Source organism: Dreissena polymorpha, chromosome 3 (assembly GCF_020536995.1).
Source record: "Dreissena polymorpha isolate Duluth1 chromosome 3, UMN_Dpol_1.0, whole genome shotgun sequence".
In the NCBI taxonomy this organism is placed as follows: domain Eukaryota; kingdom Metazoa; phylum Mollusca; class Bivalvia; order Myida; family Dreissenidae; genus Dreissena; species Dreissena polymorpha.
In genome coordinates this window covers 21,041,893-21,068,582 of record NC_068357.1, presented here as the reverse complement: position 1 = coordinate 21,068,582, position 26,690 = coordinate 21,041,893, and the positions used below count along the sequence as shown (strand labels likewise).

The 26,690-nt window shown below is 33.7% G+C and overlaps 2 protein-coding genes across 7 annotated transcripts in view; both read left to right on the top strand.

The window, feature by feature from the left end:
* LOC127873236 (signal transducer and activator of transcription 1-like) overlaps positions 1 to 26,690 on the top strand; it is a 186,333-nt gene that overhangs the window by 40,401 nt on the left and 119,242 nt on the right. The gene's annotated exons all lie outside the window — the stretch shown is intronic.
* On the top strand, positions 859 to 18,158 carry LOC127873238 (protein mono-ADP-ribosyltransferase PARP12-like). Of its 6 annotated transcripts, none has more exons than XM_052417003.1 (9): positions 859 to 903; positions 3,622 to 3,692; positions 4,599 to 4,838; positions 5,048 to 5,259; positions 5,532 to 5,744; positions 6,594 to 6,790; positions 7,429 to 7,552; positions 8,301 to 8,398; positions 14,092 to 18,158. In XM_052417003.1, exons 3-9 carry the CDS (start codon positions 4,655 to 4,657, stop codon positions 15,386 to 15,388), a joined length of 2,325 nt encoding a protein of 774 aa, XP_052272963.1. In that variant the 5' UTR covers positions 859 to 903; positions 3,622 to 3,692; positions 4,599 to 4,654; the 3' UTR covers positions 15,389 to 18,158. The 6 variants fall into 6 exon arrangements, with proteins under 6 accessions (XP_052272963.1, XP_052272968.1, XP_052272962.1 ...); XM_052417008.1 differs by lacking the exon at positions 859 to 903 and adding an exon at positions 1,044 to 1,194 and having other exon boundaries at positions 5,048 to 5,250; XM_052417002.1 differs by lacking the exon at positions 859 to 903 and adding an exon at positions 1,044 to 1,194.

Genomic DNA, 26,690 nt, shown 5'->3' with positions numbered 1-26,690 from the left:
TAATAGTTTTTCACTTCAAAATGTATTTGAGCTGTGTAAAACTTCATTTAAAAGCACTAGTCCCCAAAACTCCAAAACTTACGAATTAAATGTTTAGAAATGGTTTGAAGATCACCAATATATTAGTCCTTTGAACTGTGCAAACATTCTGCCAAGTATTAAAGAAGGCGGTTGCGCACAACGTATGCATAACAAGCGCCATAAAAGATCATATCCAACACTTCGTAATCCAGATAGTAAAGAAGATACTATGTGCTTCTTGAAATAATGTTGGGATTTCAAGACGCTATTGATGGTTGAAAGTATGTAGACAGCTTGGTAATTTGTAAGTAATTCTAGTCTATAACACTGCAATTATTAACATATTGTAAATATTTTCTACATTGTTATACATTTGAATGTTCGAATGCATAAAAAATCATTTTTATTTACCGGCTAAATATCTATGATTTTATTTTTGACGCCAGAACCTAAATACTACATCACCCGACGGTTGTTGTTGAAAACCTTGCAATTCTGATTAAGGGTACTGCTAACCAATTACATAATTATCTATATCAGTTATAGTATAATTCAAATTCATTTAATAATATAATCATTTATACAGTAACTAACATATTTTTTTAAGATTCTTTTTCTCAAAATAAACAATATCGGTTCGTAACTTTTCGGATATTACCATTCAGCTTTAATAAAGTCGTCGTTTACAAATTAACTGAATTTAAAGAATAACAAACCTGTATCAAATATAACAAACCTGTATCAAATATAACAAACCTGTATCAAATATACTTCCTTAAGTACAAGTAAACCATTTATTATTTACTCCAGTTTCATTGGCCTTAAAAACACTGGTTTCACTTTCGGTTTCGTACATAAATTTTTCATTCACAAATAAAAAAGGTAATACAATTGTTTATTCTTTTAAAATATCTTTATCATGCTGGTTTTACATGTTAAATATGTATGTTTACATTACAGCTTGTTCACGTCTTTATACATACAAGTATGTTCTTTATTAAATAAGAAGCCTGACAAGACCCGCCCATGTTGTGAGATCGGGTTTGTGTGCGTTGGTGAAGAATAAGAGGCGAATGGAAATCCCAACACCTCACGTTTTTTCCACTTTTGTTTTGAAATAAATAAACTGTTGTAGGCCATTAGCTTTTGCGACAGGACATATACAGCGGTTAGGTAAAGATATTTTATCACATTTAGAGGAATTGTAACTGTAATATTGATTCATATGCGTTTTTTACTCTTGTTGTTACCATATAAATGTAGTAACACAAAATTAAGGTTTTCATTGTTGAAGAACAAATCCAGTGCATGTTGTATTACAGCTTAAACAATGCATTGAATGCTTTCATGAATGTTATTATAAGTGCCCTTTCTAGTTTTATGACTTGTAAACAGATGGTTAATTTTTTTTAAACTCAAGTTTATAAGGATACACACTGGTTATATTGATTCTTGTCGAAGATTGTCGTTTACATGGCGCTATATATATGCAGTAGCGTAAATGACACAAGAGCACGTGCTTTAAAATAACTTAAAATGTAAAAATGTCTGCGAATAATTTTATTGTACGATACATTCATGTTGGTGTTCTATTTTAACATCAAATATTTTGGTGCTCGTTTGTTTAGAAACCACCCGTTACGGCTGAGCCGAGCATGATACTCTTGATCTTTATCCCAAAACTTATATAATATTCTATTTATCCTATTATTGCCTCCCCTTTTCCATTAATAATTTTAAAATATCGCATTGTTTGACGATTCTATCTTTCCGTAGTTGACAAAAACATATTCTCCAATTTTTGGAAAAACACAAATCTGATCTAAAAATAGCGATAGTATAAAGCTAAAGTTTATACGATCGTTTTTATACTATCGATTTTCATCTGGTAAAAGGATAAATATAGAATATTATGTGAGTTTTGGATAAAGATCAAGTTTATCATGCGAGGCTTAAAACCATGTAAGCGCGAGGCTTGTCGACTTAACATGGTTCGTGCCGAGCATGATAAATTTGATCTTTTTCCAAAACTCACATAATATTCTATTTATCCTATAATTGCCTCCCTACTTTCCATAAATAATTATAAAATATCGCATTTTTTTGACGATTTTGTTTTTCCGTAGTTGACAAAAACAGATTCTCAAATTTTTGGAAAAACCCAAATCTGAACTTAAAATAGCGATAGTATCAAGCTCAAGTTTATACGATCGTTGTTTAACTATCGATTTTCCTCTGGTAATATGATAAATTATAATATTTGGATGAACCTGTTCTGTTCCGGAACCTTATGTGGTTATAAATGTCACCTTAGTGTAATGGATATGGTGTCCGCCATGCGCCGGGAGGTTACGGGTTGATCCCCACTTAAAGAGCTAAGATCTCCCTCAAAGACACAAAGTACTGGTTCAAGGCCAAGCAAACAGAATCGAGAGCGTTCCAAATAAGTAGGAAGTACTTTAAATGCAATCGAGCTAAAATATATTGGTTTAAATATGTGGTATTAGTTATTTTTGTAATATAGGTTCTCTTGTTGTGAATCAAAAGATCTATAAATAAAAGTGCTGATTGATAGATGATTGGTGAATCTTTCAAAGTGATTGAGTGATAAAATATTATTTCGTGTTGTCTTATCATAAGGGTATGTTGTTTTCATCCACAATTTACATTGTTTATTATGTCTAAAATACTAAACAATTCGAGTTGTCTGTATTGAGTTGCATACGCAATGAAGTTTCTGAAACAATTTACCCATAAAACAATATGTAAGTATTTACCTTATGTGAACTTGCTGCAGGAATTCAATGTGTCAACGTCTATTCTGTGTCTATCATACCTCAATTATAGTACAATTCCCAAACCTGTTTGTACTACTTCAAGAAAATAGCATACATTGTAAGTTCGAAATTGTCGTTTCGGATAGGACAAGTTGTAATTTAATTGATTTTCATTAAGCTTAGAAATAATAAATACTGCGAGGTTTCATAACTTTCACGAGTAATTGCCTCAATGGATTTCACAGTTGTTAAGACTGGCCTTGAACAACTAGTTAACCAACGTGGTGTTACCCTTATTTCCGATGTTTATTTACCATCTAAGATTGGCTCCCTCGTTATTTACGTAGCTGCGATTAATGTGTTTATTTTATTTTGCCTAATATGCTTTGTATAAGCTATTGAGTTAATATTAATTTTCTGCACGTGATTATGATAACAACAACCACGACAACAATGGCGATTATTTGGGAATTATAAATTATACCTATTGGAAAATCTGGAACCTGAAAAGTCAACATTTGGATGAACAAACTTCTTTAAAGTACATGTACCACTTCACAACATTATTGTTATCGACAACCCAAATTATGTTGTCTCTATAGTGCGGTACTACTTAGGTGAATGGTGTCAATCCAGTCTTGTTAATAGATAATTCAGAGGAACTATGTAAGGAATCTCATTTTGGTAGTTTTAGCCGTTGTCGATATAAAAAATAATGTTGCGATAGAAGTGAAGTTTACTTAATACCCGACACAAAATGACCACACGTGTGCTGGTTACGTTGATAAACTTTCTGTGTGTGTATTACAGAGTTTATTTACAGGTTTCGCTGTGTCTTCACGACTGCATCTAGAGACAAACCTGTGTAAACCACGCTATCTCTTGTCAACCAACGTATGTAGTTCAGAGTTAACCACGTTGAACTATACAACGTTTACAAAGTGTACATCTTACGTAAGAAATGTGTGTTCAAATAGTTACACAACGGTCTTATAAATTCCAGGACATGACTCGCTTGGTTACTTACAATTATTAATGTGAATGTTATTTTGACCATCATCGCCACCATTCATAATACTTATTCGTTAAAATGTATTAGGCGTCGACGTTAAAAAAGCAGCATGAGTAATATCTTCCTTCTTCCAAGCTATCCAAATAACAAATAACACTATCGATAGTATATATGGGCAATCTGAGAAAAGAAATAATTACCACAATATAATACGCATGACAACAAAAACCACGTGTGCTTATAATCTCTGCCAATTTTGTGTATGTTGCTGCAGACGATATGGATTAGGACGCAATAATAACCAGTCTATCATATTCAAACATGCGATACTCAACAACTTTTTACCTATATTGCGTATTGTGAATCGTAAGAGATTCTACAGGAAGTGTTGATGAACTTGTGTTGACAGATATTCGTGAATTGTGCAAATGGTGTTTCGACTCTAAACTGAAAGCAAAGTAATAAAACGAAAAAAAAACGTAAAAGAAATATGTGAAGGCCACTAATTGTTAAGGCCATTCGGACTGACCTAAGACATCGTTAATGTGATAGTATTATGTAGTGCAGTTTTTGTATCACAGCATAACACAATTTTTGCTGGTAATAAGGAATAATTTTGTCAATTTTGTAATTTCATTATAGTGATGCTATTTCATGAAGGAAATATTATTAATTAAACATGCATATGCTTTGCAGGGTTATCTTTACAATCAACACAAGTTATGCTATTCCAACCAGATTTTATCGTTTAGTATGTTTATCAAACATGCTCGACATGTCTACTTCAGAATGTGGGACTTAACCAACATTTGAAGGACTGCAGGGGAAAAACTCCGAAGTGAAAATGTCGTCAAGTATTAAAAGAAGTGCTACATCGAGTGAAGCTTTCATTGAAATATCTCAAATTAGAAATGATTTTACTCCTTCGCCGCAAGAACCGTCAGATCAATCGATGAGACTAGTATGTCAACAAGCTGATATTTACGCTGAGTCAATACAGACAGACCATGGCAGGCTGTTGAAAGAGGGTTGGGTTTTGTTTGTTGTATGGAATCTTTTTCGTGATGAATATTGTTTTGATAAAATAAGTTGGACTATTTAAAATTAGACTGCTTTCTTATGTTATACCAAATAAAGTAGATGTATACTCAATATAACGCATAATTGTTTAAAACCAATTATTCGGAAAAAAACCAAAACCAACATTTATTAAATTTTACATATATTTTCTCCAAAGATGATGCATCCAGCAAGTTCCTGTGCATGGGCAATATCCAAGGCAACTGTACACAAGATAAGTGCACAAGACTTCATAGCGACACACATTTACCTTACCTTTGGCAGATACAGCTTTGTGGGGGTTGGTTTACGTTACAGAATTCCGAAAATGTTGAACAATTGTTCTGTTCTCCGGAAGAAAAGGAATGTTCGTTCAAGTTTGTAAGTTACGTAAGTCGATGTTTGTCAATTATCCAGGTTGTTGGGTTGTTAAAGAATGTATATTATATTTAGAATACTTACATTAAATACTAAACCAAACAATATATTAAAACATCGAAAAGTATTCACTATACACTATACATATATAACCAAAAACATCGCTGGCCAGATTTAGACGATGTGTTATGTAACACCCATTATAAATTTATAATTATACAATTTTAATGTTTCTTTTTTATCATTCCATAAAGACAATACGAATGTGATCCCTATTATTTCAGACCTCTGGATTGGACTTAAGCCTTTTACATCGGGACTGCACAATACTGTTTGAACCAGAGAAACGGGCCTTCATTCGTGAGTATAACTTTGTAGAGGCCAGGCGTTTAAGCACAATGTCTTTCAAGGAGGTCGGCGATGTTGGGGACAGCTACGTAACTCAATGGCGATGGTACTGGGAGGACAATGACGGGGCATGGATGTTGTTTGAACCTGTGAGTGCTTATTGTAGCGTGATTTAAATAAAGGGCATTACGATAAAAATAAGTTCTAAAATGCCGCAAAAAATTTCGATAAAGCTTAACGTTGTTTCCATCTTTTGCCAAAGAAAACGAGATTGCAATGTGTGAACATCGGATTATCAGCTTTTTTATGTGTTAATATTTGAGATGTCTGAAAAAAGTCTATTGAGTGACTCATAGCCACTTCGGCGGTCGAGTAGTTCTTTAAATGCAAAATATGTATTACACACAACGCTTAATTGTTAATTTACAAATTGGTATTTTATGATTCTAATTTTTATACAGTGTATTATTTAATTTCGTTGACATGCAATTTTTGGATACGTAAAATGCTGTATAGATCTTAAATCGTGCATTTGTGTATAACGTCTGATATAAGATTTTGAGCTCCATTTTTAGTATTGCTGACCACCAAGTAGAATATTAGATTAACTGATTTAGTATTAACTGTTTCAAGGTCAAAGTTCATGATAATGTTTTCATGGAATATCATATATTGTTTGTAATTCCCATTCCTACTAAGCTAATAAGTACAAGCAAACAGTAAGCTGACGTAAAAAAATACATAATTACGAAATCATAAAATAAACCTTTTTGCCATTTTCTTGACAATCAAGTATCCGTATCCATAAAGAAAGTTTACCTCAAAGTCATTTGCATACGGCCTCCATTGGATAATATCAATTATAAAGTATATAGACATTTCTCCCCATAAAAGAATAAACCTTCGAACTGCTCGATAACCAATACGCATCATACTCAATGCATAGAGGTTGTCTGACCTTTGTTAATGTAGACGTTTTAGGACATATATATCCACAGGACTCTATTCAGCATACGCTTGAGGCTAAGTTTCTTGCAAAACAAACAACATACCTGTACTGGCGTGAAAACTACAAGTGGAGGTATAAGATTGACTTTGGTTCTATGACGCAACAAAACGTGCAAACTGGAGCAACCAGACCAATCAGACGGCGCCCAGTGTTTGTATCTTTTCAAGACGTCCAGGATAATATAACGTAAGGTTATTTTATAAAAACTATATATCCTTTACCATGTAACATGCACAGACATTTTTCAATCAAAACAAGAACGTTTTGCGCAGCTAAATTTAAAAATTGTAATGGTGATATTCTTTGATAGCAACAACTGAAGCGACATAGACACGATTATCTCAAATTTACCTTTTTAAGATTATGGTGGTAAATGTTCGTTTCTTACAAGTAAATAATGTAGAAAAGAAAAACTGTTGTTTTTTTGGATACATATGTTTGAATTAAATAAAGGCAAAACCAGAAAAACTATAAATTATTGTCGGAAATATACATGTTAAAATCAGGGTTAAAGCGCTTTTGCTTAGGTCGATGAGCGCGAGTCTGAAGATTGCACATGCAATGAGGGAAAATGAATAATACTTTGTTGATACTTTATTAACATGATCTAAAGTAAGCCACTACGTCAGGGACCACACTATATATGTTTACTTGCAAGTGCAAGGACTGCATTATTATATTCCACGCCTTCTTACAATTCTACACCAGCAGAATTTAAATCAATTTGCATATACATGTATTGTTTTAAATCAGAAATATAAAAGCGGTTTGTCAACAAATGACATTTAAGCGGGTGTTATGATGGTGAAGTTCTTGTTTTTCAGACCCCCATGTCTAACGCCTCCTCAAGTGATTGACGTTGCGCTTCCTACGTCCTGGGTACCATGGGATGTGGCTCACCCATTCGAACTTGTTCAGTTGTCACCTGACGATATAGACTTTATTGAGGTGATGAGCAGTAAATACTGGTTAAAACTGATGTTAAGAGTAAAGTATTCCGTTTATATTTTGTGCAATAAATAATGCAATTGTCTTAAGGTCTTTGCAATTGGCTGCATATAATTAAGCTAGTTTTCTGAACACACTCTATAGCAAACTCCGACCACACCGGACCAAATGTCCAGTTTCCAGGTTCTGATTTACAAAGAGTTTAAATCAAGTACAATATAGACAAGCAATACATCTTTATTATTATCTTTCATAATCAAATAGCCATCGCATATTGGCTTAAAAAGCAAACGTTTACATTAACATGAACAATGCCTATTATTTATATTTTCACATTGTTTGCTCAAACAGCATGTTTCGAAAAATGCAAATATGCAGCCAACCATTCAGTCGAAGTAATACAGTTTTAAAATGAATAGTTTTTATTTGGTTTACAAACCATATAATATCCATGAATATAACAAAAGTAAAAAAATAAGCCTTTTCTGAACAAGAGGCATATTATGAAATGTTTGTGTTATAATAGGGTTTTAGTATTTTCTATTAAGTCCATGATTATAAACATACTTATTAATGACCTTACAACACGTTGATCTTCATGTGCGTGCAAATCTTTAAGTATCTTACATAACAACATTAGAGTTTGTAAAAGCTAATGAGCAAAAGCATATCCTTAACTAAGTTCCAGTTCCTCGTGAACGAAGAAAGCGTTTTGAATTCATTGAGCGGCATTGATGTTTGTTTGCAGCTGTCAGCAAGGTTTTTCAAAACCGCAAGCCCTGATCAGTTTACTCTAACAGCCGTATCCCGAATACAGAATCATGCTCTATTGTCTGGATTTAACAAGTAAGTTTAAAGAAAGCAAATGTTCAGTCTGCAAAACTAACACTCCGTCTTCATATCCAATAGTGCTATGACACTTGCAATGTTTTATAGCCGGAGGCAATTTTGTATAGCCGAAAAGATTTATAATTATTTTAGAGTGGCAGCGTCATGAAAGGGCTACAAAAATCTATATATATGCATTTTACTTAGGGGTTAAGGTGCAAACTAAGTAGCAGCGTTCGCACTTCTATTTTATTTTTTATATTCTTCCTGACTTACCCTCTGATAGTATTACTTTATATTTTGGTATGATAATTTCATTGTTTTAAACATGTGATTCCTATGCTCAGAACAAAATTGAAACAACAAAAACTGGGACAAATAACCACAGTTAAAAATGAGTTTCCTATGTATTATTGTTCCATTTAGAGATTATTTGAAAATCTATGTTAACATTTTTCATTGTCAGAGTTAATTAAAAATGTTCAAAAAGTTCAAGATTAGGTGCGTGAACATGAGTAAAGACAAGCGCGTAACTTTACTTATGAGTAGCCCACTACAAATAGGACTATAGCGCATATGCAACATACTTCTTGTTCATACTTCATCCGATTAGCAAACACAGATGCATCCTTTTTTTCTTTCCTTCACACCTGCTGTGGTTTCAACCAATGTTCGATCAGTCGATGGGTTAATGGTACACACTGCACCATGTTGTACTAATTTCAGATTTGAGTTTTAATGATCTAGAAGAAATACAACTATATTGTTTGTTATTTCACAAATGTCACCTCCAATAGTATTCCGCATCTCTGATATTATATCGCACATGTTCACGTATTGCGGCACTATAGGTAACTCGCTGATGTAGTTTTTATGAAACCCTACTCATTTTTGCCTGATAAGTCTGTGTATGTTCACTGAAGAACTCATCGATCTCCTGGTATGCTCTCTTTATTCGTCCTGTGTTCTGTGTCACTCGTCCATTGTTCTGTTATTCGTCGCCAACATATTTATTTTACAAACAATGTTCAAATAACACGTTATTCCATTAAGAATTTTCGAATGCGTGTAATTAATGTTTTATATATGAAACGGTTTGTGGAAGTTTACTGTTCATGGGATGTTAACACATTCTGACTGCAAAACAGTTAAAGTAGATTACTTAATATAAATCCTTTGCCCTGAATAAAAGGGTGCAAAAACTACACCTCATGCACAAGATTGCGTCACCCTTCGTGGGGTTTAATATTTGATTACTGAATAAACACTTCGTAGCGTAGAGAACGTTGAACTCTTTCTAACTTTGGTTAGAAAATGTGTAGAAAATCAGTAGTGTATATTTACAAAATATCTCTCATTAAAACAAATAGTGAATGCTGTAGCTACAGCGCTACAATTGTTGAGAAAGGTCAGCATTGATATGTGACAAGTAAAGTTATTGTATACACCTCTATTCACTGGGAATAAACAAAAACTGTCAAGTGACCCCAAAAGTCAACGTCAGTAGGTGTTTTATGAAGGAAAACAGCCGCATCAGGTAGGTTTTTTTCCATTTCTTTTCTGATCGTCATACGACCTTGTGCAGATTATAAGGCATGCATAAACTTTGCGATCGGTATAGCACGCGTTGTGTGTGTTGCTCTGGTTTTCGAGACCACTTCGGCACAAATTTCCATTTTAGAAGCAAACGCCAGTAGTAAAATAAAAAAAGATTCGGTGTTCACAAAAATAAACGATCACACAACTGTCTATGTGTTACCGGACGAACATATATTACATATTTTTAAGCATAAACACACAAACAATATGTACTGCATAATAAATATACGCTTTAGGGGTAAAAACAGATATGGAAAATGTCAGTAGTACGAATAAAAATGGCAAAAGTCAGTAGCCAAAAAATGCAAACGGCAGTTGACGAATATATGCAGGCATTCCTTCTATCTTTTAGGAACACCTACTCCTAAGTTTACTAATATAATGACATTAACTTTAACTAGTATTATATTTCTGTTAAAAAAGATATTTAGAACCTAGGTAGTATTTATAACAACGCACACATAAGATCTGCAAGTGTGCTGCATACATTTATACGTACGAAAAGTGAAAAAGTTCCTTTGAAATAGGACGTTTATGATCGAAAATGGTAAATGAGCTCGACGCGCGCGTGTTTGTTATTCATGTAAATTTTCTCAAGAGTGGTCGTCAGCTGTTATAAATAATAAATATATGCCATAAAATGGTTACATTACAATTTACTTGACTTTTGTAAGTTTAAGTTTTTATGATTAAAGTCTTATTCTCTTTGAATGGCTAATTGTAACAAGAAATAATTATCTCGCACAAATTATGTTTTAAAAAGCTGTCCAAGGTCTATATCTTCAAATAATTTGTTAACATTATACATAAGCTGTGCTAAGTTTTTTCCCACGATGCATAGTTTTTATTCGGTATATTTAACCTGTTGTTATATATGTCTTATATATGTCGTTTTTGCGGATACGCCCTCAAAACCAAGTGGGGGTTAAAACTGCACGATAACAGGTACCTCGGCTTGTCCAAATATTGATGTTGTGATAAGCAATTTAGTAGAAAAGAGGACCTCACCAGACACCTGTGAGTAATTGTTAAGTGAACAGCAAGAAGAATTAACCTGCATTTTTAATAAGTATCGGAACAATATTCATGTTCACACTAATTCATTTAAAAATCCTTTTATTAAAGGGACTCTGTCACTATAGCACCCCAACAACTCTAAAATAAAGAATATACTATTTTTAAATAATATATGATTATTATCAAAATATTTCGTGGGAAAAGTATAAAGGTATTGTAAGATGAAATAATAAACACTACTATTCTGGTTGTTAAATTATAATGTTTAATATTCTGATTCTGTATAACATTAAAAGTTGAGTAGAAATAGTCATTCGATATTTCTTAATTTGAGCCCGAAGTCGTGAGCTTGATCCCCGCTTTGGGTTTTCATTCTTAAATGCTTGAATGGCACTTTACAATATAGCAGTTTAATGTGGATTGAAAAACAACAACAAGTTTTTACTCGAAAGCCAAGTTCCGTTGTTTTTGTTGTTTTAAATTATATTGCACTATTTATCTCCTGTTGTGATTTTCTTCACTCTGATTATGTTATTTGTTTCAAAATTTTATTTTAAAATTATGCTGTGATACCAATAAGCTATGTGTTTTCATGTTTAAATATATTGCTTTTTCTGTAGTTTTAGGCGAATTCAATCATCATAATTAGTAAGTAGTTTGCTTTCCTATTTAATGCTCTTCTGATGTTAGTTTTGCATTACGGTTGATTCGGAAAGCTACACTAAAGTAGTGAGTGCATGCGCCTGCATGCGTGTGTTTGGAAATTATATGTGCCAAAAATATAATAAGTAAACGGGAGAAATCGTAGTTGTTTTATTTACTTTCCAAAATAAAGAAACTACATAGTAAACACAGTAAGAATATTTCGTAAATCTGAATATTCATACAAGGCTAGTTATATGCTAATGCATATAAATGCACATTTACACCGAAACAAAAGCTTGTGTTCGCAAGTCTACCACGAAAAAATGACTTGTTTTCCATCTAGACAAGGAAGAAAATCAAGTGTGGACTATTGTGCAATAATTATGAGCAGAGCTTTATGTTTTGAAAATAGTTCTTAACAGTTTACGGAAACATTGTAGTAAAATGCATATGCTTAAAACTCGCTCGAAAATAAATGTAACAAACTTGACTTGTATATAAATATAATGCACTATCTGATCGTCAATGTGTTGTACCAAATAATATTATAATCGTCTTATTTTGGACTAGGAAATATTATATTGATCAGTTTTATTGCTTTGTACAAGGGTAGTCGAATCGTTTGAGAAGCAGGCCTTTTGCAAGAGGTAAGCTTTCATTTGCATTTGAAGACTGATTAGCTTTCCGGCAATGCTACTGGAGACTTTTCTACAAGAACTCAGATAAGCATATCGACCTTTCCTGTGTGTCCGAAATGACAGAGAACTTTTCCTTCGTGTCATTCTGAAAAGTAGCGAAAAAACAAAGACTTTAGTGTATTCCCCTTTGAGCGGCTGGTGACGCAGATGTTTTTAACTGTCAGGATCAAAACCATTAAGTTAAGGCTAAGCTGAAATAAACAAAAAACATCCTGAAGCACTTTTGACAATACACATTTTTTTTTACATTTACATTTGCTTATTTTCGTTGTTGCAGAATTCATATAAGTCGTGCATTGTGACTCAATTTTAAATTGTAATATCAAACTCTAAATTGGTATAAATAACATTGTTTCACATATTTTTAATAAAATGAAATTAGTCAACTGTCGTTTGCAGTTTTTTGCTACTGACGTTTGCAATTCTTATATGTACTACTGACGTTTGCCATATTTGTTTTTACTCATTAAACGTATATTTAATAACAGTTACAAATTTTTGTTTGTTTATGCATAGAAAGATGTAATATATGTTCGTCCGGTAACGCATAGAAAGTTCTGTAATCGTTTATTTGTTTGTACGCCGACTCTTTGTAATTTTACTACTGACGTTTGCTTCTACAATGGAAATTTGTTTCGAAGTGTTCCGAAAACAAAAGCAACACACACAACGCGTGCTTTACCGATCGCAAGCTTTATGCATGCCTTATTGCATGCACTAGGTCGTACGAACGCCAATGGGCGATCAGCAAACATAGTGAAAAAAACTACCTTATGTGGCTGTTTTCGTTCAAAAAACACCTATTGACGTTAACGTTTGGGGTTACGTGACAGTTTTTGTTCATTCCTAGTGTCTATGTGGAAAGCGTGTATTCGGATGCCTTAGCATTGATTGGCTGATAAGATTATGGAGAATACAAGATTTACCGCAAGCATCATGTCAAATTATGAGATAGTGTTTATATTGGTGGTAGATATACGTTCAATTATGTAAACTTGTTAATATTTGGATATTATCATTGTATGTTGCACTACACAACCGTGAATTTGATATACAATACTGCTCAAAAATGTGGAACAAACTTGATTTAGTTGTGAAGTAACCCATAAATCTCATTAAATTCTTCCGTAAGCGCCTATATGCAAACAGCTGATTAATGTGTTAGTGATATGATTGTTCGTTAGCAGAATGCAAATTACATTCAGAACAGAGCTTGCAAGCGGTTGTGAAATGTTCAAGCGCTGAATAAACATGACTAGAGAATCAAGCGCCGCCTCAACATTTATTTGGACGTTTAGGCCCAGCGGTGCCGCTGCGCTTAAACGCATCGGGAAAAGCTTTATAATATATTAGATTTTTAAAAGAGTTGAGTTAAACGAACATAGTTTTTTTTAAAGCCTATATATTTTTACAGGAATTACTATGTACAACCAACTGGAAGGTTATTGCCATTGAAAATTGGCATGATTAGTTTCTTTATACATAAATGTAGCGATGAAGAATATTGAGTATTTAATATATCATTGTTCCTAAATTGGTTTCTAATTAAAACTGGTGAACAACCGAACTGCAATACACTATCGTTTTGCTTACGTCGTTATTACCTTTTTCTTTTGAAGATCTCAGCAAAACCAATACATACAATTCTTTTACGTTCTTAAATTCGTTTAATGCAGTAGAATATTACCGATAAAAGTACCACGTAATTATGTATTAGTTCAATAAGCAAAGATATTTATGTAATTATTTCAGTCACGAGAAGGTCATGTTAAACAATCAGCGAAGACTTGGTGACAGAAACCCTGTCGATAAACGCCCCCTCTTCCACGGAACCGACAGTTTAAATACTGTGCGCGGAATCTGCGTCAATAACTTCGACTTCCGGTTATGCGGAAAAAATGCCACTATGTATGGTCAAGGCGCATACTTTGCCAGAGATGCAAAATACAGTCATCAGTTTACAAAACCAGACGAAAATATGGAACGATTTATGTTACAGGCTAATGTTCTTATAGGCTACTACACGAAAGGTGACTCACAGTACAAGCGGCCACCAGAAAAGCCAGACAAAGATCATGAACTTTTTGATTCATGTGTAGATGATGAACATAATCCTAGTATGTTCATCCTTTTTGATAAACACGCTTACTACCCTGAGTACCTTATTCAGTACAAACATTCAGATGACTTTGACGAGTCATCACCGCAGCCCGCTGTGTTATTGAACGCTTCGAATCCTTCCAGTTCAACATTTACACTGGTTTTACAACAGGCGCAACCTCCACAAACAAAAACAAAAAGGTCAAGAAAACCTAGGTCAAAAAAAGCTTCACTATCTTTGTCAGGTTTGCAACAAACAACACCAACATCAATTTCTACCAAACAATCTCGATCAAAAAAATCCAAAACGAGCAATTCTTCAAGTTTGTCCAATTCAGTGCCACCCATACCTGTGCTACAAGGACCTACACCAACATTACACGCACCTTCGTCACAATCTACGCCAATGCCTATTTTGAATTCCTCCATTGCCATGACATCACCAGCTGCGCCACAATTTGCATCTGTTAGCGCACCTTTTTTGCAATCATCGCAAATGCACGGATTGAGTTCCAATCAACTAGTGCCATCAACAGGTGTGCCGCTAGCGACCACTACTATACCAGTACTAGCTCATTCATACGATCCATTGTCGCTACCAAAATCAAATGGTACAGCACCTGTTATCGCATCTTCTTCACAATCACCGCGAATGCCAAATGCGAGTTCCTACACATTTGTACCACAAACAATTCCACCACCATATTCCACGGTTCCAACGTTGGAAACTACGCCAGCACAAGCTCATGCAAACAATTCATTGTCATTAGCACCGCAAAATATCATAGGATCACCATGGAATTCCATGTCCCTGCACGCTTCGAACTCGACTTATTTTTGGGGTAACCCTCCGCCTGCACACACAACCCAAACATCGCCTGGTTACCCATTCCAAGCACACCACCAATTACAATCAATGTATTATCCTTACGACACAGATAGCGAATAATGATGTAATAAGTGCTTACTTTTAAAACGTTAGTAATTAAACTTTGTTTATTGGCAATTGTTCTGTTTTTTGCAATGCTGCAATCTACAACAAACATTATTTCAGTTACACAAGCAATACATGTAACTTTTCACTGTTGCACGGTGTAATCAACTCTAGTCTGATTTTATGGTTCGGCATTCCTTTTAATTCCAAATGCTCTGCATGACCGTTCCAAAGCGCTTGATCTGTTGTATTTTAATCGTAATGTGGTTTTGTATGCATTGTATGATTATTCCTGGAATATCAGCGTTTCATGTTTTATTCCAGAGGCATTCACACTAAATGCATATTTAAAACAGAGAAAAACATGCGTCTAATCTCGTGTGATTCTGATGTTGTTTGATTTATTTTTATCGTTATGTTGTTTCACTAATTTGCACAGGTTAATCAGTTAATTTTGGTAGGCATTAGTTGTAGTAAGGCTTTTCATCCGATTATTTGTCTTCGACATACCACTCTGGATACTCTGTTAACGAATGATATGTATGTTGTTTTAAAGTGATATCTCCTGAATTTTTCTTTTCTAGCTCGTTTGTCCTTCCTCTGTTTCCTTTTTGTCTGCCCATATTCGTTCTGCTACTCTTATTAAAATTTACATTGGTAAATACATTTATATATGTGGAAAGCATGAAAGAGAGGAAAAATCCGAGTGCAATTTTTGGTTGGAAGGCAATCACTGAAAACATTACTGTCTAGAACATTGAAACCAACAAAAAAATTAAGTTAATGTATAAATCATACAAATATAATTATAAACAGTCAAAAACTAAATAAAGAGGAGACTGTCTGCTACTATAACAGTAAAACAAATTAATAAAGGTCAAACTGCTGGATAATCCCAACCCAGGCAATTATGGACTTCACCCCAGATTCTGGCAGTAGTGATTTTAGTGTAACCGATGATGAGAACGAAGACAAGTGTTTTGTTTGTTAAGGCTCCAGCTTATTGAACTGACCTAGTGTATGTCACTTATATTAATAAAATGGTCACAGAATGATGAACACGGATGTGATCACTGGGCACATTTACAGTTTTGTTGTCATTCACGAACTGTAATCAGAGGTGATCGCTTCTGCTGTACATTTCACAGTGCAGTGGATGACTAGCTGTATTTTATTCCAACGATGTTTTTGGTTATTCGTATTTCTGTTTTCTGCTGAAAGTTTGGGCAACAAACCATCTTATATAATATCAATTTACTATTAAGTGTTTAATATTATTTGTTTTCTCTTCTGTAATTCTGAAAAAAACTGTGTATAACTGTATAAAACTGTTCAATTTATGATGATAAGGAAAAAAATATTCGCAGGTTTAAGATCTTTTGTAATTCCGTTTTTGGCCTGGGGCGTAGCCCGTAGGCCATAGCAATGATACCAATTTCTGAGCCAATCCGAATCGGCTGGCTGCCAAAAACCAAATTCCCCAAAACTCCGATTTACCACTTAATTCATGCACAATAAAAGCAGTTCTTCGCAGATGTCAATTACCCGCCTTGTAAAAACAGAACATCACTTTATAACATGACAGTGTCAGATAATAATATTAAAATATTAGTTGTTACAATTATCGTTCTTTCTTTCTTTGTTTTTTGCACTATTTTATTGTTGACGTTTTGCGCCAATTTAATGCGCATTGATACGTACAACGTTCCTTTCCGGTGACACATGGTAAACAAACCAAACGAAAGCCAGTTCTGTATCTCAGATCGCTGTAATCGGGGTATTAAAAGTAAGTTTCAATTCAAATTTATGTTTACAACTGCTTTTTATTTGATTGTTACATCTATATCGTCATTTTATTAATGTTTGAACTTGACCTCGTGAGTTGTCACATAATTTCGCGACCCGGAAATATTTGTCATTGAAAGTTTAGAAATTCTTCGGAGTGATCTATGCTTTTATAACTGTATTCAGCATTATTTCATTTGTATTGTACAGATATTCTGTTGTAGAAAGACATTTTAATAATTTCTTGCTTGTATTTATGTGTGCTGTTCCTTTCAATATTGATTGAAATTCTTCAGTTACCCTCAAATTAGAATGTCAGCTATTGAAAACTTTAGAACTGAAATTTTAACAGCATTTTGCAAGCCAGTTTAGTTTAAAATTCTTAAATCTTCAGATGAGAAATTGTATTTTTTTCAACCATGTGTTGCGTTTAGAATATTATCATTATAGCACCCGACCGTGTGAGAGCGTTGTGGTTTGTCATTGTTCAGTGCTGTGTTGTCCATTTTCAGTGTTCAGTGATTAAGTGTAGTGGCTGTGTTGTTTAGTGAATTATTTTGTTCATACATTCTGCAAGTCCTGTATTTGTTTATAGATTTTTGTATTATAAACCAGTTCGCATTTGTAAATATTAGGACATTCAACCTTTTCTTATAAAATAGTGAAATTAAATTGCTCACATTTTATTTAACTTTTATCAAGAGTGTCTCCCAAACAGTTGATTTAAATTATTAAATTTTAATGTACAGTGTCACATAACGTTTTGTTAATAGCGTATAGTTATTTTGTCTTCAAGGGAAAATTGTATGACTGTTTCACTTATCTAAAGGGAAAGTTCAGGTATTCTTATCTGATATTTGTATTATATTGCATTTTATTTTCAGTTCAAGTGTTGCTGTGCCAAAATGTAATAGTCATTCTTTTCAGCTATTATTAATTGAGGTTGGTTCATTATTTGGGATTTAAAATTTGATTTGCTTTGATTAAAATGTGTACATTGCCCTTGTAGCTTAAGTATGTTTTTCATTCCCATCTGTCTATTGTTGTTATTTTATTTGAATATGAATCATACCAGTTATTTATCATACCATATTGGATATGAAAGAAAAGCAAGGTGCTGTGGGGGTAGGCTAACTGAGAAAGAAATGTTGGAAATACTATCCAATAAATACGAATTTCATCCAAAGGGGACCCTTATGCTGCAAAGCAAGTAGGAGCAAGTGAACCGAGTATTAGTACCAATTCATTACGGTCTGAAAATAGTCTTAAACGGCGATGACGGGTGCCAAAATTGTCGTTTTTAAAAAAAGAAATGATAAAATTTATCTGAAAACGTCTATTTTTCAATGTAATCTTCTTTTTGTACAAGAAAACTAAATTTGAAAAATATAAAACATGTTCCAAACCGAAAGGACGACGATTACGCTGCGTTTTCTGTTTTGTTTCAATGCACAAATTTGTCCTTCAGTTGATCTGTATCCCTTTTTGTGTGAAATAACGCGGAATATACACGAATTTTGGTCAGTTTGATGCCCACCCCATTTGTTAACAAACAAGACAAATGCGACCGGAAGTTACGGGAAGTAAAAATAAATGCATTTCTTCCGTGGCTTATCTTGAGAAAAGCATATATTACAACGTTTGAGTATGTTTTAAAGAGTTAAAAATGGAACTGCTTTATGATTATAGTTTGATTTTCCAGCAAAAAAGGTGTTCGTTTTTTCCACATTTGTATTCTACCCAAAAATGGTTCGTACTTAAGATTATGTTAGATTGCACCAGTTTACACTGGAACAGTTCTAGACTCTGTTAGGGTGGACATACTAAATATAATTATTTAGTAAAAGATATTGTTGCTTTAGATTGTCTAGAGTTTTGAAGGCATTAACAAACAGTTTGGATCCAGAGTAGGTGCCACAGTCACATAATCAATGTGACGTCTTATCAGGATCTAAACTGTTAAGCACTGTTTTCATATTATTTTTTAAAGATTAATTGAATTATGAGTAGAGTAAATATGATCACATTTACCTTTCGCATGTAGCAGTATTCGATTTAGTGTTTGCTTTTGAAATATTGTGGTATTCTATGATACTGGTAATTTGGATTACACATTTTGCCATGTGCAAGGCCAAAAAAGCATCAGATGTGACTTCGAAGTACATATTTTGTGTTGTTATTCATACATTAATCATGTGTTCTTTAAGAAATTTGCTTAAAAATCACCTTTGCTTGCATAAGAAGAATATTGCATAGTTGGGTCATCTTTTTTTTTTTTTTTCATTCGGACGCTTTAATGACCACTGCCTGTGGGTGTACAAGAAATGTCATAACTTCATGAATATAAGGGGCATAGTTGATACATGTTTTTTTCTTTTTCTTGTCATTTTAGGGATACTCTTTCATTCAAAATAAAAACGATTTTTCACATAAATCTGACGTTCCGTCACTTTAAACTTGGTGTTGTTATTATCAACGTGAAATATGACGTCATCACATCTTTTAGCGGAAGTCCTGGATGGAAATCGGCACTTTAATTGGTTTTAAATTAGAGTTAATTTTTTGTCCTGTTCACAAAATATTCTATTTTATTAGCTGCCTTATCAGTATATATAGGGACATGTGGTTTGGTTGTATAATGTCATAATTAGCGATAACAAAGGTTGTTTTTTTAAAGTAAAGAACATTAAAGAAAAATGCCGATAAAATGTAGTACTGATGATGGTAATCTAAAATATATTGATAAAATACTTGTCAACCTTACGTTAGATTTATTATACATGCTTAAAGTTGAAATTATGGGGTAAACATTCTGTCACTACCTTCATTTTTATTTATGTGCACATTTTCTAGCTTAAAGTATCATTATTGAATAAAACCAACTTTAATTTTTGTCAGTGAACAGTGAGAATTATTTCACCTCAATTCCTATCAAATTTTTAAGTCAAATAAAAAATGTTGGAATTGTTTAATAGTAGAAATTACCTCCCTTTGTACCAATTTTTGACAAAATTCTCTCGCGCAACAAAGAGCTAATATATATACAAAATTTAATGCCAAAATAATCATCATTACACATAGACATATAACATTGCATAACAGAAGCAGTTTCCAATAAGCATTCATATTGGAGGGCTTGACACTAACTTCTTCAGAGTGGTGGCCACATGGAACCCTGCCTAATGAAGTTTTAGCAAAATCCTTGGAAAAATCCAAGTTTTGAGGACAAATTGGGCGGGTGGGCGGATTGTATTTAAATTTTTAATTCTAGGTGTCGGACTTAGACGTAAGTACCGACGAATGCGCAATGTTGGTTAAGTCGACTTTAAATTTATGAAGGCCTTTTGTCCAATGCACCGCCTATAAAATCAATGTAGAGGTCGGCTAAGGTTGAATTTTATATATACCAGTATGTAATAGTTGTTACACCATTTCTGCGTCAAAATAATAAACATTTTCGCACTCTACTTTCACTTTCACATGACACTTTTATTATAAGGTAATAAATTCAATAGGCATATTTGGCTCTTGGTTTCGTATTTGGCACTCCTCGGCGTTATATAATAGTAATTTCAATACAGTTTGTTTAAAAAAACAAACTTTTGGGCGGAGCGATATGTGTGGGACGGGTGGGATGAGAATCTAAGAATAAATTGTATATTGCCTATTCATGCGTTTCAGCTCACCTGTCACATAGTGACTATGTAAGCTTTTGTGACCACTCATCGTCCGCCAGTCCGTTAACATTTGGTTTAAATGGCATGTCCTCCTTACAAACCACATGCCCAATTTTGAAATAACTTCACACAAATGTTCCTTGGGTGACCCTTTAACACTTGCATTATTTTACCTTCACTTGTGTAATTGTGTTGCATATATGCATCAATGAGCTTTACCCACCGGACCAACTTCGGGGTAAAGAGGTCAGTAACTCTGATGCAATATAGTCTAAATTAAAGACCATAACTTGTTAGTCCTTCCACTTAAGCCTCCGAATTTTACATGACAAGGCAACATGATGAGATATAGATCTACCTGCCTGACTCACTTAGAAGTCACAGAGTAAGCGTTCAAGTTCCCAAGTAAAGAAATCAAAGCACTGAAAGTACTGGTTTGACGATGCTTTTGAAGAGGATGGATATATAGAGGATATTTGTTGGATTCGGCGGAATATCGATTTTCCCAGAAAAAAAGCGACAAATATTGATATTTTCACTGTTATTTTTCACTGTTTAAAACAGTAAAATACCAATTTATTTCACTGATATTTCTGTATAAATCACCGGAAAGCATAAAATAAATAAGCATCCATTTAAGTTAATCTACATCACCGCAACTGTGTGATTTTTATTGCTTGTCATTTATCCGCAGGTCAATAGTTAATGGTTGTGGTGCAATCGTTTTCGTTCTTGGACACTGCACTCCCTTCAATGAGACTTATTTACCTAAATATCTCATATTTGAACTTACAATTCTTTTGGGAGTAATGGTCCAGACAACTGGATAAAACAGCAAAAATATGCTAACCCATTATTTTTCGAGGAACGTAATTGAGAATTCCTGTGCTATCCCCCAATCACATTATGTTGGGGTATAATAATAGTCAAATTTTGTTTTTCTTCTCAAAATATTGTCGTAGATTATAAGTTGAGATATATATCATCCAAGACTACAACTTTTAGAAAGCCATTTTTTTCATTTATTTCTATTGATAAACAAGGTTTTGTAACAATCTATACTATACATAGATAGCTTTAACAGCACAATGTGGCTCACCTGAAACTGATTGTTTCCTAGTGGTGTTAACTAATTTTTCATGAAGATTAAGAAAAACGGCATTGTGAGTATGAACAAACTATTTGCGTCTATCCGGTCTAGTTGAGCCTTGTTACCGAGTTCCTACTTTTATTTATTTGAACATTCTGATCAACTGCCATGAAGATCAGGTAAAAAATGTAAGTGTTAACATAGATTTTAATGATTTTATTTATTGATCAAATGTATGGAAGCACATGACCCACTTTGGAACGTGACCTGTTAATCACTGAGACTAGACCTTGTGACCTAAATGTTGAATATGCTACTTTCAAGCTTGACTTTGAAATCATCTAAAATAATGTTCTAACCAATTTACAAGTGGATCAGAGACAAAATGTGACCACTGAAGTATTAACAGACCTTTTCTTATATTTGACCTAGTGCCCTAATTGTTGATAGAATATGAAACCCAAAATTACATAGAAGTGACTAGTTTAATAAGAATCTGGCAAAGAGGTGACACCCAAATTTAAACATTGTAAAATGATATCTTATGTGTTCACAATAAACTTTGGATAAAATACAACAGACAAAGAGTGATAACAAAAGCTCACCTTGTCACATCATAACAAGTAAGCAAAATAACCCAAACTATGACATCATATAATTGCTCAGTTACTTCCAATAACAATAAAATGTTACTTTTGAAACAAATACAATACCTTCTCTTTCTTACTACAGGCTGTTCTAAAACAAGATAGCACTGTATCGCTCACCCAAAACTCCTTCTATAGTGTCAAAAACTTGTGTATGATTTGACTAAGTTGTAACCTAGCTTTAGCCTGCACATGACCAACTTGCAAATTCAGCTTTTGATTTGATTTAGATGGACATTGTAAGCAATTTTCATGAAAATCAGGAAGATAATGTGACCTGTAGAAAGTTAAAGGAAGTTTTCTATATTTTGACCTAATAACCTAGTTTTTGACAAACTACCAACTTTCAAACTGAAACTTTATTTATCGAGATAACATTCTGTCCAATTTTTATGAAGATCTGGAAGAAAATGTGAACTCTGGAGTGTTCACTAGCCTTTTCTGTGATTTGGTTTGTTGACCTAGTTTGAACCACATATGACCTACTTTCAAACTTAACCTAGAATTGACCGAGATGAACATTAACCAACATAAGACAAACAAGGGCTGTTTGTAAAACATGCATGCCCCCCCATATGTCACTGTGACCTTGACCTTTCACCTAGTGATCTGAAAATCAATAGGGATCATCTGCCAGTCATGATCAATTTACCTATGAAGTGTCATGATCCTAGGCCTTACTATTCTTGAGTTATCATCAGGAAACCTTTTTACTGTTATGAATCACTGTGACCTTGACCTTTGATCAAGTGACCTGAAAATCAATAAGGGTTAAATACCAGTCATGATCAATGTACCTATGAAGTTTAATGGTCCTAGGCGTAAGCATTTTTGAGTTATCATCCGGATACTATTTTACTGTTTTGAGTCACTGTGACCTTTTCCTTTTATCTAGTGACCTGAATATCAATAGGGTTTATCTGCCAGTCATGATCAATGTACCTATGAAGTTTCATGATCCTAGACGTAAGCATTCTTGAGTTATCACCCGGAAATCATTAAACTGTTTTGACTTACTGTGACCTTGACCTTTGACCTAATGACCTGAACATCAATAGGGTCATATGCCAGTCATGATCAATGTACCTATGTAGTTTTATGATCCTAGGCCTAAGCATTCTAGTCACTGTGGCCTAACCCTTTTATCTAGTGACCTGAAAATCAATAGGGTTCATCTGCCAGTCATGATCAATGTACCTATGAAGTTTCATGATCCTAGGCATAAACGTTGTTGAGTTATCATCCGGAAACCATTTACTATTTTTGGTCTCCGTGACCTTGACCCTTGACCTAGTGACCTGAAATTCAATAGGGATCATCTGCGAGTCATGATCAATGTATCTATGAAGTTTCATGGTCCTAGGCATAAGCGTTCTTGAGTTATCATCCGGAAACCATTTTACTGTTTCGGGTCACCGTGACCTTGACCTTCGACCTAGTGACCTCAAAAGGGGTCATCTGCGAGTCATGATCAATGTATCTATGAAGTTTTATGATCCTAGGCATAAGCGTTCTTGAGTTATCATCCGGAAACCATTTTACTATTTCGGGTCGCCGTGACCTCGACCTCTGACCTAGTGACCTGAAAATCAATAGGGTTCTTCTGCGAGTCATGATCAATGAACCTATGAAGTTTCATTATCCTAGGCATAAGCGTTCTTGAAATATCATCCGGAAACCGTTTTTCTATTTCGGGTCACCGTGACCTTGACCTTTGACCTAGTGACCTCAAAATCAACATTGGTCATCTGCGAGTCATGATCAATGTACACATGAAGTTTCATGATCCTAGGCATAAGCGTTCTTGAGTTGTCATCAGCAAACCATTTTATTATTTCGGGTCACCGTGACCTTGCTCTTTGACCTAGTGACCTCAAAATCAATATGGGTCTTCTGCGAGTCATGATCAATGTACCTATGAAGTTTCATGATCCTAGGCATAAGCATTCTTGAGTTATCATCCGGAAACCATCTGTTGGACGGACATACGGACCGACATGTGCAAAACAATATTCCCTCTCTTCTTCGAAAGGGGGGGGGGAACAATACAGTAGAATGAACCAACAAGGGAGGCAACTTGTTATGTCACAATTTGGCAGTGTATAAAAAGTGGTACTTAATTATCTCGCTAAACATGGGTCTAAATTACGTTTAAAAGCTATTTTCTGATTGGATGAAACAGTCCGAAATCATCCAATAAATAAAGTCGAGATATTTATCTTGCGGAACATGCAATGCTATGCCGCATGCAAGCTATTTATAAAGTAAATATCGTAAATCAAAAAGTTTGTTATGTTTTTTTTCGCGGTCATAGACAGTGTTCCTGGCTGAAAACGATGCAATATTACTTTTAAATAATTCATGCATTAGTTTTTAGCAAGAAAGAGGTAGAATATCAGTGTAAAACATATTTTTTTAATTTAAACTTGTGTCTGCTACAATTTAACGAGTGGTTACGGAAATAACCGATTGTACAGATGTATCGACAGACATATGCAAAACGAAAGAATAGCTTGCATATTTCAAGTTTATCAGCCTTGAAATAACCTATTAATCAAATGAGAATCGAAATTATACAAATATAAACCAGTAACGTTCATTAACACCAAAATCGTTGGGCACAACCATCATATTTTTAGAAACCGTGACGTATTGTTTTTCAGAAACCGACGATCGGTAATTTTCATAACCATATGGACAATTTCATCACTGACAAGTTTCGTTTCTATTGTTTTTCTCAAATATTCTACCACAAAATTATTGTATACCATTACACAAATGAATGACAAGTAATAATTCCTTGATTTGGGGGAGGGACACTGTCTATAATGCTAAAGAAGCATAAAGACTAAACTTAAGTGCATACAATATTGAAAAATAAATCATAATTCAAGTGTAGACAAGTGTTCGTTTTATCCGATATATTTATTCATCCACATTGCTTAGACACTCAATTATAATGGAAATTATAACGAATATCTGACAAAAACTTGCATTATTTATTTTTATCTTTAAACTTCCATTTCATAAATGTTTTTTTTATAAACGTCGTCAATTATTTATTGTATTTAGATTTCTCTATAGCTTGAAAAACATTTAGGCAAATATTTCTCAAGTAAGATAAAATGCAAATAATTAATAAAATATTCCCATTTAACCAGTATGTTGGTTAATCGGTCAATAACAATATCACTTTGAACATTGAATTATTTAAAAGTTACAACAAACATTAAATGTTCTCCGAACAAATGATTCATAACACATATAACAGATTGATAGGAAGATATGAACAAATCAAGGTTGCTAGGTTGCCCGCCTAGAATGGCCCTGTTAGTATGGAAGTACTTGATATATAAATGTATTAGCCTGTCGGTGTTGTTAAGACATAAAATAATTTATGAATGTCTCAAAGCGTAGAATTATTTTGCATTTAGTAAAAGAAAGGCAACATATAACCCTTAAGCGGCTGACAAGAACTTGTGGCTGAATACAACTAAAAAGAGGCATTATGCTTCTTGAAAATAAAAGTAAACATCATAATATATGAATTTTCTGATCAAATGTGTTATTTTTAGTGAATAGGGGAAATACATTTTCAAGAATAAACACTATAATTATAAATGTTTTGGCGAAGTGCATTTTAGTATTATCATAGTACCAGTTTTGGTCTAAAAATCCAGTAACATTTTTTTAATTTCATAACCCTTGTTGCCAAAAAAATCATGAAAAATAAAATTTTCAGAGTAACCTATTAAAATTAAATAAAAAATGCTTTATTAGACCCTAGATATTATTTTTGCAATCATTTTTCATCAATTACAAATGTTTAAAAAAAATGTGTTTCATGCTACTCATGGTACCAGTTTTTGTCGAAAATTAATTACATTTTTTTAAAAATGCGTTACCCCTTGTTGCCAAAAAATTCATAAAAAATATAATTTTCAAAGATATCCTTTAAAACAAAAAGAAACTGCCTCCTTAAACCTTAAATATTATTCCTTCAAGCATTTTACATCAATAATTATTTATGTTTGAAAAAATCATTGGTTCATGCTAAATACTGTTTGATATACTGTAAATAATGTAACAACACATCCAAGTAGTGAGTCCATCAAACT

What these genes read in the sequence shown, in the direction of transcription:
- LOC127873238 (XM_052417003.1), top strand. Translation starts at nt 4,655, where the DNA reads ATGTCGTCAAGTATTAAAAGAAGTGCTACATCGAGTGAAGCTTTCATT. An exon ending in GACGTCCAGGATAATATAAC is followed by an intron (nt 6,791 to 7,428) that starts GTAAGGTTATTT and finishes CTTGTTTTTCAG; the next exon opens with ACCCCCATGTCTAACGCCTC. An exon ending in ACGATATAGACTTTATTGAG is followed by an intron (nt 7,553 to 8,300) that starts GTGATGAGCAGT and finishes GTTTGTTTGCAG; the next exon opens with CTGTCAGCAAGGTTTTTCAA.